Source organism: Ceratotherium simum, chromosome 34, assembly GCF_057802395.1.
Source record: "Ceratotherium simum simum isolate JZ-2026a chromosome 34, ASM5780239v1, whole genome shotgun sequence".
NCBI lineage: Eukaryota > Metazoa > Chordata > Mammalia > Perissodactyla > Rhinocerotidae > Ceratotherium > Ceratotherium simum.
The window spans coordinates 11606663-11618065 of record NC_141933.1 but is presented as its reverse complement, the minus strand read 5'-3'; the positions used below and the strand labels follow the sequence as shown (position 1 = coordinate 11618065).

Genomic DNA, 11403 nt, shown 5'->3' with positions numbered 1-11403 from the left:
GCTGGCTGTCCTGAGTGACCTCTCTTCCAGCAGGTGGCGGCGGGGGCGTAGGAGGGGCTTGCTGCTGAGGTCAGTGGCAGAGTGGCCGGAGGGGACCTCTGAGACTGGCTCTCGCTGCTGTTGATGCCCTGGTCCAGGGCCACACTATGAGTTTCAGTGAGGGACTGGAAGACCCTCAAAGCCCCATTTGAATGGGGCCAGCCCCCTGTTGAGCCCTGCCTGTGTGGGATGTGCCAGGCATCCGTGTTTGTGACCTCATTAGGGCCCTGAAAGATGGGGCTTGTTACTCCTTTCTCTTCCCTGAGAGGTCTGGGGCTCAGAGAGGGTGAGTAAGCTGCCCAAGACCACAGAGCCAGCAATGGGGTACCAGGCTGGTTTGACAGTGCCCGTCCCTCCCCCCAGTGCTGCGAGCTGGGGGGAAGGTGGGGGAAGGACTCTGGTAAACCCTGTGTGGGGAGCACTGAAATCAGGGGCCACTGTAAGTCTTTGCTGAGGGCTTCCCGAGGAGGGTGCAGAATACCTGGCCAGACCCAGGGCACCCCGAGGACCCAGCCCAGCATGGCTCCAGGACAGTGAGGCCTGGGGAGCAGCTGTGGGGCTGCGGTGGGCAGGCAGCTGGGCCTCCTGCCAGCCACATGCGCGGGCATGCCCCCACCACACAGCAGGTGGCGCTGTTCCTCCAGCCAGTCCCGTCGAGACCGAAGAGTCTGGCCCAGGCACTGACCCAGCCAAGCTTTGGCCTGACCTTGATCTTCCGCTTCCCCGTGCTTCCCACCCTCCCACCCCCGCTCCAGAGGGACCCTACCTGGTGAGGGGTCGGGGAGGGTGATAGAATAGCACCTGTCTTCACCCACAGCCTCTTTGAACAGAAGAGGAAACTGAGGCTGGATAGGGGCGAAGACCCACTCAAGGTCACTCCGGCAGAGGGGACCAGATCTAGGACTCTGGCTTCCACTCTCACCTAATGGTTTTCAGAAGTTCTTCCCACCCTATAGTCTCATTGAGTTTGCAAATTATCCTACCCACTTAGTGGAGCAGAAGCAGAAGAAACTGAGGGCCAGAGAGGTTCTGTGACTTGCCCAAGGTCACACAGCTGGAGAGTGGAATCGGGGGGGCTCTCACGAGGGGCAATTCTGGGAAGGGCTGGAGAGGGAGGTGGGAAAGAGGTTACCCTGCAGGCCCCAGACCAGGGGTGTGCTCTCTCACCCCAGTCCAGGGAAGCTGTGTCCGCGCCTCACTGACTCGCTGGGTTTACCCTCACCACCCCTTGGGCCGCCTTCTCTTCCTCCACAAAATGGGCCAATGCCAGGGCCGTGTGGGCCCCTGGGAGGCCAGGAGTCCTGCGGTAGGGAGGCCTGGCAGCCCGGCTGGTAGACTGAGCCACACCCTCTCCTGGGCTGGCCTCCAGCCCGTTACTCATTAACCCTCCCATCCCTGCCTCCCTTTCCCCAGTGCTGCCTCCTCCTGGCCCTTCTGTCACTCAAAGGCTGGCGCTGGGCGCTGGGCGCAGGCCAGTGCCTGCCATCCTAGGAAGCACCATTTATCGATGACTTCCCTGGCACTTTCCCCACACAGTGAGGCAGGAATAACGGGCTGATTTACAGACGAGGCCTCCAAGGACCAGAGGGCAGGCCTTGGAGAATGGCTTAGCCGGCCACAGGGGACAGCCACATCTGCTGGGCCAGGGCTGAAGTCTTGGTCCCTCACTCCTGTGGCTTGGCTGGGGAGAGGGTGCAGTTGGCGACTCCTCTCCATGGATGGGGCCCTCAAGGTCCTGGTTATGGGGACCACCAGCCCCAGCCACCACCCAGGCCCAGCCTCTGCCCCAGCCAGGCTCGGGCCCCAGTTTCCTGATGGAGTTGGAAGGTGGCAGCCTCAACTCTGGGCTAAGCCCTGGAGTGTGGGACATTTCAGCCACCCCTCTCCCCCAGCCAAGAGATGAAAACCCCCAGGGACGGTTGCTCCTTTGCTCCGTGGCCTAGTGGAGTCGGGGGAGATGGCAGGCCCAGAACCCCCTTAGCTGGGTCAGCTCCCATGGGATTAACAGGAGCCTCCGTCCCACCACGTCCAACTTCAAGGCCTCCCCAGAGACTTCATCCAGCCTGAGGAGTTGGGGTGTTGGGGACAAGATACACATATCCCCCCACCGGGACAGCCTTCAGGAGGTGGACATTTGGGCACCACGTGGGATATGATGGAAAGACCTGTGGGTGAGGGAGGGTTATAAAGTAAGCTGGCTTTCCAGCCAGTCCCTGACAACTCCTAAAACAAATTTATTTTTAAAAATCACACGGCGTGGGCCGGTGTCTGCTTTGTCCTCGGGCAGGCCTGACCCGGTGGGGGAGGGGGCAGAGCAGAGAATAACAATTGTCTTAAGGGAGGCTGCGGAGGGAGAAAAACCTCTGGGGTGTATCAGCTGGAAAAGAATGGGCGTCTCAGTGTGGCCCTCTGCCTCCCGTCAGCCCGGCCCCTGCGGGGGGGCGCCAGTCAGCACACACAGCTGGGGCCTCCAGTAAAATCCCATCTATATATCTAAGAGCAACAACTCGGACAGCGGCCCCCGGAGGGACAAAACCTCATTGTGAGGCGCCCGCCGGCCCAGGCGCCCCCTCCCCCAGCCCCAGAACTGTTGTGGCATTGACCCTCCTCAGCGGGCCACCACCGGCCTGCTGACTGGGCCACATCTGGGCTCAGGCACCGGCCTCCCCTCCCCCATGGCTGGCTGCTGAGGAGGGGGAGGGTGGCCCACCCGGGGGGGTGCAGCTTTGCAGGCGTTTACCCCGTCCCCTCTGGGCAGCCCAACTCGGCCCCTACTTTCCTCTGGGGGGCCACTGGCAGGCAGAGCTGAGAGCTCTGGGCTGGCTAGGCTGACATCTCCATCTGCCAGCAAGTCCTATCACCCCGCTGGGCCTCAGTTTCCTCATGTGTCAAACAGTGGGGGGGTAGAGTAGGGTTTCCAGCTCTGACTTGCCGTATCTGAGGATCCTGAGAGGCTGCGAGTTGAGCCACACTGTTGTGAGATGATTCGCTGGGTCTGGGATTCCAGAACTCTCTGCTTCCAAGGTTGCATGATCTAGGTTTCAGCAGTTTGAAGATGCCACCGTACATTCATTCAACACACATTTATTGAGCACCTACTGTGTGCTAGGCAGTGTTCTTGGTGTTGAAGCTACAGAAATGACCAAGCCAGAAGAATCTCTTACCTTCATAGGGCTTCCATTCTAGAGCGAGGAGAAGGATAACAGCAAAAACAAAATAAAACTCTTTTACATGGTGAGAAAGAAAGGCCTAGGGAGGGGGAACTGCTTTGGATAGGGTGGTCAGAGAGGTGTTGAGTGAGCTGAGACCTGACTACTGAGAAAGAACCAGCCATGTGGGGACAAGCATTGTAGACAGATGGAACAGCATGTGCCAAGGTCCTGCGGCAGATGTGGGCCTGGCATGTTTTGAATGATGGCAAGAAGGCCTTAGTGGCTGTGACTTAGTGAGCAAGGGAGAGAAAAGTAGGAGCTGAGATCAGTGGTACAGGCAGAGGCAGATCATTCAAGGCCTCAGAAACCCCGGGTAAGAGGTTTAGATACTGAGTGCAAAGGGAAACCACCGGTTTTAGCAAACGAATAAGATGATCTGATTTAAGTTTTAAAAAGAGTGATTTGGGAGGATTGTGGAGGAGATCAATGAGAAGAGAGGCTTTGCAATTGGGCAGAACGGAGATGAAGAGGCACTCACAAGGGTGCAAGCAGAGGGACGAGGGTGGCCAGTTTAACCCGGACACACTTGGCAGCAGAACCTTCAAGTCTGGTGCTCCCGCAGCAGGAAGCAGTGGCTAAAAGGGCGCTTTCCCAGGTCCGCCAGGATCTGGCTCTGAACGCTGGCTTCGACCCTAAGTACCTTGAAACCCTGAGACCCGTGCCGTCCAATATCGTAGCCACACAGGGTTATTTAAATGTGAACTAATTAAAATGAAATAAAATTGAAAAGTCAGTTCCTCTGTCACACTAGCCACCTTTCAAGTGCTCCATAGCCACATGGGGCTAGTGGCTCCCACATTGGACAACACAGAAAACCTTTCCATCCTCATGGAAAGTTACACAGGACAGCACTTCCTCAAACAGTACTGAGCGTCACCAAGCCTCAGTTTCCTCATCTGTAAAATGCACATAATAGTATCTCCTGGGTAGGGTACCTGAGGGGACTCAACGAGATAACCCCTGCCAAGGGCTCAGGGTGGGCCTGGCCCTTAACGAATGTTCAGGAAATGCAGGTTATTCGTATCATCGCTGAGATGGAAGGTGGGGAAGGGGAGGAAATGGGGGATGTCTTTGAGGTTTGGTTCTGAAAATCTAAGATTCAGAATCTTCCTCTGTCCAAGGTGAGGCTGAGGATTGCGGGGGCCCGGAGTGGCCGCTGACCCCAGCCCCAGCCCGCACGCCCTTCCCTCCCCGCTCCCCCCACCCCGGGCGGGACCCTCGCCCAGCGCCGCCTGGAGGAGCCACGCGCGCCTCCCCGTCGCGGGGCTGCAGCACGGGGTCGGCCGGCAGGGGGCGCTGTGCCGGCGGGCGGGGCGCTGGGGGCGGGCAGGGGCCGGGCCAGGGCCGCGCGGGGGCGAGCGCGGCGGCGGGCCGGGCGGGACCGCAGCCGGAGCCGAGCCGGGACTGTCGCGCGGGCCGCGCCGGCGATGCCGCGCCCCCGCGCCGGGCTGTAGCGGGGCCGGGGCGGAGTGCGCGCCGGGCGGGCCGGACATGGAGGTGGTGGACGAGACGGAGGCGCTGCAGCGCTTCTTCGAAGGTGAGGACTGCGGGCCGGCGGGGCGGCGACCTCTCGCTCTGGGAACCCCAGCCGATCCCCCCGGGGACTGGGACCCCGACTGTGCTTTCGCCACGCTGGGACCCCCAGAAGGCTTCCTCTGGGCTGGGGCCCTCCTCCAGGCTGGCACCAGCCTGCTAGGCTGGGAGTCTCCTGGAGGTTACTACCCGCCTCCACTGAAGTTGGGCTCCCTCTCTCTGTCCCCCAACACACAACTTCCTTGGAGCTCTGTCCTCTTCCATGCTCAGTCCTCCTTCGTGCCTTCCAGAACTGCGGTTCCCCCTGAATTCTGACACCTCTCACCTCCAGCGCACTTCCTGAGTGTGGGGACCCTCTACTGTGTTTCCCTGGAACTCCATCCAGGCCCAGACCCCCTTTGAGGCTCGGACCCCCAGCACGCCTTCTAGGATCTTCCATGCCTCTTAGACTGGCACCCCAGCCCCAGCATGCCTCCCAGAGGCTGGGACCCAGTGTACAGACTCAGCCCCCTGTGCGCCTTTCAGGTTGGCACCTTGGCCCCAGCCTGACCCCTAGGAGCTGGGACCTCCCCACTGTCCTTCCCTGAGACTAGGACCCCCTTTGAGACTGGGACACCCTTCAAGACTGTCACCCACCTTCCACAAGGCTGCTCCCTCTCCCAAGGCTGAAATTCCCCTTGAAGCAGCTCCCCCTCCCCTACCTGGGGCTGGGAACCCCTCCTCAGCAGCATTCCTCTCTGGGCTGAGTGGGCTGGATTCCCCTACTCCCTCACCCTGACGGGACTGCTCTCCTTGGTCTGGAACCTTCTTGAAGTTGGCATCCCTGTGACCGTCCACCTCTGCACTCCGGGACCCTCCCAGAGCTGTGAACTGCATCCCTCTAGCCCTCTAAGGCTCCTCGGGCTATGTCACCGCCCACACCTGTCCCTGGGGCTATGCCTCTCTGGCTGTGCCCCCCACCCCTCACCTTGACACTGAGGGGACCCTCCCAGGGCTGGGATCTACACATACCCTACAATATTTTCTTCTGCCCACTTCCCTGCCCCCACAGTGGTTTTGGAGGTCTGCTCTAACATGTAAGCAACTTCCCTCCCCTTTTCCTGAGTAGCATCCGCCCTTCCAGGGCCATCCGTACCACCCCCCCCCCTCGCCCCCCGCCGCCGGCCCTGGATTTGATGCTGGATTTGGGAGAGATGAGACCGAGTGTGGGAGGGGGAGGCAGAGGTGCAGGCTGACATCTCCCAGCCCACTCCGCTGCTTCTCAGACCCTCTGGCCCCTTTTGTGCCCCTTTCTACCAACTTGGGGAGCCCAGCCTCTGCCCCTACCGTCTCCCCAGTCCCTAAGCCCACCTCCTGCTCCTCAGTGCATTCAGAACCTAGAACTCAGGGACTCAGAACCTTTCGTTAGTGTGAAGCTGCCCCTGGGGGCTGGGGGTGGCCCGTGGGGCACGCTGTGCTGGGACTTGGGAGATCGGGCCTCAAGTTTCAAGCCCAGATCCCTTAGAGTCCCGTGAAGGAGAGAAGGCCTTTGTTTGCCTCAGTTTCTCCCTCTTTGTGACTTGGGAGGCGGGAGCCTTTGGCCCCTCCTGCTCACTGAGCAGCCCAGGTAAGGGCATCCACAAGCTTCAGCCCTCACCCCTCCAGGATTCTGGACACCCCAGCAGACCCAGATCCCAAGAAATCAACTTTGGACTAGATTAAATAGTTGATCCTGAGGTCATCGGGCCATTTGAGGGTCCCAGGCAGCCCCCCATCAGTCCCAGGGACTCTTGTTCTCCCCAGACACTGTTCATCCTTTAGGAGCCCACGAAGGGTCTTATGGGGACTGGAGGCCCCTCGGGAGGAAGGAAGGGGACATTAGTCCTTGCTCGGGGGATACTGTTTTGGGGGTGCCCTGAGCTTGCTAGGTACCCTGGATTGACCCACGGGCCTGGCCCTACGTCTGCAGATGTCACCACGTCTCCTCCCTCAGGGCCCTGAGCTCCAGGCAGAGGGGTGGGCCCGCTGGCCCGGGCTCCCTGTCTCCTGAGCCAAACTTTCCCTCCTGGCCGTGGGTGGGGGGTGGGGGCTGACGCCACGGCTCAGCCATGCGGCCGGCCTGGCGGGGAGGCTGCGCTGCTCCCTCCAGAGAGATAAGAGGAGACTCAAGAATGTCTGTGGGGAGCTGGGGCGGGTGTGGGGCTGCCCGCGAGGAGGGCGAAGGGGAGCCAGGGGCTGGAGACGTGTTCCCAGAGCCTGTGATGGGGGAAGATGGGGAGGGCGCTGAGGGTCCGAGTCTCCGGGGCCACTTGGGAGGGGAAGGCCTAGCAGGGCATCAGGTGGGCAGTGGTGTGGGGGGACCCAGCGTGGGTGTAAGGGCGCGCCTGGGAGCGGCAGGGCTGCGTGTGCTCATGGATGTGTGAAAGTGCCAAGAGGCAGGAAGCCGTGCTTTTGTGCGTGTGGTTTTGTTGTTCCTGAGCGTGTGGGAGCAATGTGTGCTCTCATACTCGAGGCTGGGGACACGAATTCTCATCCTGGGCCCCGCTCGGCCTCAGTCGCTCCCTCTGGACAGTGGGTCCAGGAAGCAGGTCTATGCTTTCAGCTCCGGGCTTGGAGACGGGAAAGGGCTTTGCTGAAAGGGCAGGGGCGCACAAGGCCCCTCGTCTGACGTGGCCCGCACCAGGCATTGTCCTGGGTCCTGCCCTGTGCGGGTGGGCCAGGCTGTGCCCCGCTCCAGGGTGGTGGGCTGGGGGCTAAGGCGCTTTGGGCCTCAGGTGGGAGGCTGGGACAGGGCGGCCCCCTCGAGGCTGGTACAGCCGGGCCCCCGTGACCGCCCTGCTAATCCCCTGGAGGGAGGCTTCGGCCGCCCAGCTCAGCGGGCACAGGGCCTGCAGAGAGGGGACCCTCCGGGCAGGATGCACTGGCTCCCAGCAGGTAACTGGGTGGCGGTGGCAGGAGTACTCCTTGTCATCTTGACCGGCTGGGGCCTTAGACTCCCAGAGTCAGGTCAGGGACAGGGGCAAGGCAGCATCGGAGGACCCCGATGGGATCCTCGATGGAGGTTCCGGTGCCGGCTTGGCCTCTGAGAGCTCTGTGACCCTGTGTAGAGCTCTCACACTCTCTGGGCCCCTTTTCCTCAGCTGCAAGACAGGAGGCCGTGGCAGAGAAGGTCTTGATGCCTTCAGCTCTGAGGAGACTTGTCGTTCAGCCCCGGGAAGGAGGGACCTTTTAGAGTGTGGAAGGGGGAGGGTGCTGGGCCCTGGCTCCAGGGACATGTGGGGCTTGAGTCAGCAGCCAGTGCCCCCCAGAAAGCAGGTGGGTGTAGAGGAAGCCTTAGAGGCTGAGGGGAACTGGGCTTCTAGCAGGTACTGGAAAGGCCACTGGGAGGTTGGGGACCTCTGCTGGGCCTCTAGGCCCCACCAGGGCTGGAGGTAGGAGGCCGGGTTTTCACTCCTTGCAGACCTGATGGGTGGCTGGAGCTGGTGACTTCCCTTCTCCTCCCTCATGTCCCCTCCTGGGGTTGGCAGGGGCGTTGGACCACTGCAGGGGCTTCCAATGTGACTCTTTTTAGTCACCAAACCAAGACAAACTCATGACCTCCCAATAGCACGTATCCACTGGACACAGGGGCCCCCAGAGCACCAGGATCTTGGTTTAAAAGCCACCTTCCCCTAGCTCTGTATGGGATAGGGGAGGGGGTGACATTGGCCCCCTTCCCAGCGGCTCTGAGAGAAGGGAGTTAGCCAGAGTGGACACCCAGCCCCCAGCTCTCTCCTCTGCCACCAGGGCCTTGGGAGGGAGGGCGGCCTTCCTACAGGGACCAGGAGCTCTGCCTCCAGAGGGCAGGAGGAGGCCCCAGGGGGAGACTGCCTGATGACTTGTGGGAGAGGATGCCCGCCCTGGATGGGAGTCTGGGGCTAAGCTGGGGTTTATGATGGGGCGGCACTGGGCCCCGTGTCAGCCTGTCTGTCTGTCTGTCTATAGTGCATCCAGGGATAGGTGGATGGAGGACGCAGCCAGAGCCCTAACTCGCCAGGATATGAGATGGGGTACCTCTTGGGTCCACCCAGAGCCCCTTGGAGGACTCCCATCCCAGCCCCACCTCCCCAGTTCCTGAGTCCAGCTGGAGGGGAAGTGTAGTGGGGGGTCTGACTCATCCCCATGTCCCCAACACCCAGCGCAGGGCCACACGGGGGGTGGGGCGGGCAGGAAATGTTCTCAGGGTCAATGGAGGCAACAATGGCTATGGGAACAGAGGCAAAGTGGGGGGGTGCATCCCAGGAAGCTGATTCAGGGTGTTTGGGGGAAAGACAGGCCCCTCTGGGCCGATCGGCCTCCTCCTGAGGACCTGGCCCCCACTCCCTGACTCCCAAGGGCTTATAGGTCTGGGGGGCCCTGGCAGCAGAGGCCACTAGGTAACAGCCCAGCGGGGCTGCTGATTGGCTGCTGCACTTGGACTTTGCCCTCCTGATAAGGACGGGGAGCAGAAATCATTAACCGAATCATTAACTGGGGGTGGCCCCGCCCCACCCAGGCCGCCTGCCCTTCCTTTCCACCTTCTTCCTCCTCACAGCCCCTCCTCAGTTTCCCTCACAGCCTGGGTGCGTGTATGGGGGGCCTCGTCTCACATCCTGAAGTCTCCAGCCCCTGCTGCCATGGGCGCGGGCAGCTCCTTGGCTGGGGGCAGGGGTCGGATGATGTCATGGTCTTCTGCACTCACGGGGGTGGGCTGGTGGCCGAGTCTGTTCCCAGTTCTGCCGCTTCCCTGCATCCCTTCTCCCGGGTGTATCGCCCTGCCTCCACTTTCTCATCTGTAAAATGGGAATACAGCTGTAGTCATAGTGCCTGCCTCTGGGGGATCCTGTGGGGATTAGGTAAAGGGGGCCTGAGGGGGGCCCAGTACAGGGCCTGGTGCAGAAACGCTCCATAAATGTCCACTGGGTTGCGATTATTATCCCACGGGGCTGGCACAGCCCAGGTAGGCAGGCTCACGGCCGGTATGATGCTCCCCACTTTGAGGGGTTATTGGTCTACAGGGTAGGTGGGTCGGTGCCCCCAAGCTTGGGCTGGGGCCTGGGTGCTGTGTGTCTTGGGAAAGCCCCTCAACCTGGGCTACTTATTCCGGGGTTGAGGGGAAACCATCAGCTTTGTTGAGCATGCTCTGTATGCAGGGACCCACTCTGTGGCAGGTCTGGCCCTGCTTGGTCCTGATGCCCGCTCCTGGTTCCGGGCGCCTCCAGCTGGGCCTGCCCCACCTCCCTCTTCAGAGAGACGGGCAAGGGGGAAGGGGCTTGACCATCGTCCATTGTCTCTGCCTGCCACACCCAGGCCAGAGGATTTTGCATATGTCATCTCCCTGGAGTCCTGGAGTTCCGTGGAAGTGTGGGTGGTGTCCCCTCTTTTCCAAGAGGCAGGTGCTGAGGCTGGAGAGGAAGGGGACGGGTCAGGCCCACTCAGGGCGGCCACAGCAGAGCCCGGATGGGATCCTGGGTCTCCTGACCTGCAGCCAGTCACAGTGGGTACCAGCCTGAAGTGGGGCCGGGAGGCGGCCTCGCCTCCTCCTTGGGTGCTGAGGGTCCCCATCCACCACTGATGGCTGTGCTGGGTGACTTCCGTCCAGCCCCTTGACCTGCCTGGGCCTCGGAGCCCTCACTCAGAGGGTCAGGGTTGTGTTGTAAGCAGGGAGACCCCAAGAGTGCCAAGGCCTGGAGTGGGAGGAGAAGGAAGGTTGGGGAAGGAAGGGTGAAACGCTGGGTCGGGGGCAGCTGGGTCCAGAGCCCCCACTGACCTGGACTGTGGACAAGGGGCACCAGGGTGTCCTGTCCTCCCACTGCCTCTAGGCCCCATCAGTGGAAAGTTCTCCCTCCATCTGACCTGCATCTCTCCAGCCGCCGTAATGTGCAACCACAACCTCTATCTCTCTGTGGAGTTTGGGGACCCTCCCTCCCTCAGGGTGTTCCCTCACTGCCTTCTTCATCATCGCAGTCCCCTGTGCTCTCTCCTCCCTCCATGTTCCTCCCTCTGGGGTCTGTGGCCTGGGGGTGGGGGAAGAGAATCCCCACCCCCTGCCCTCCTAGCTTGGAGGGGCTACCTTTAGCGGGGTTGTTGGGGGTCTGCGACACTGAGTTCACTTAGTTTGATCTGGCTCCATCTAGAGCTGATGGGGAGGTGTGTCGGGCTGAGCCTGCCATTGGGAGCATTTGTGTGCACGCATGTACAAGTCTGGGAGGTGTGTGGAGATGTGAACATGCACAAGGATGCTCATGCCTCAAGGCCTTTGCACCGGCTCCCCACTGCCTGGAATGCTCTTCTCAGATACCCACGTGGCTCACCTCCTTCCTCTCTTTGCTCAGTGAGGCCCTCCCTGACTATCCTATTTAAAATTGCAACTCAGCCCCGCTCTCCTGGCACCCCAGCCCCTCTCTCTGCCTTATTTTCTCCGTAGCATCTGTCACCTTTTAAAATGCTGTGGATTTTACCGATCCATCTTGTCATCTGACTCTGCCTCCAGGATGTCGCCTCCACGTGGGCAGGAGGTTTGTCTGTGTTGTCTACTGCTGTATCTCCAGAGCCCAGCCTGGTGCCTGACACAGAGTAGATGCTCAGTAGATAACTGTTTGAATGAATGAATGAAGGGAGG

At 61.0% G+C, this 11403-nt stretch overlaps 1 protein-coding gene across 7 annotated transcripts in view; it reads left to right on the top strand.

Annotated features, from left to right (window-relative positions):
• Nucleotides 1-4654: 4654 nt before the first annotated feature.
• Nucleotides 4655-11403, top strand: part of MYRF (myelin regulatory factor) — a 31037-nt gene continuing 24288 nt past the window's right edge. For all 7 annotated transcript variants that reach the window (XM_014792886.2, XM_014792885.2, XM_087422806.1 and 4 more), the window contains exon 1: nt 4655-4788. In XM_014792886.2, coding sequence (XP_014648372.2) covers nt 4743-4788 — 46 coding nt within the window. In that variant the 5' untranslated portion in view covers nt 4655-4742. The remainder of the gene's footprint in view (nt 4789-11403) is intronic.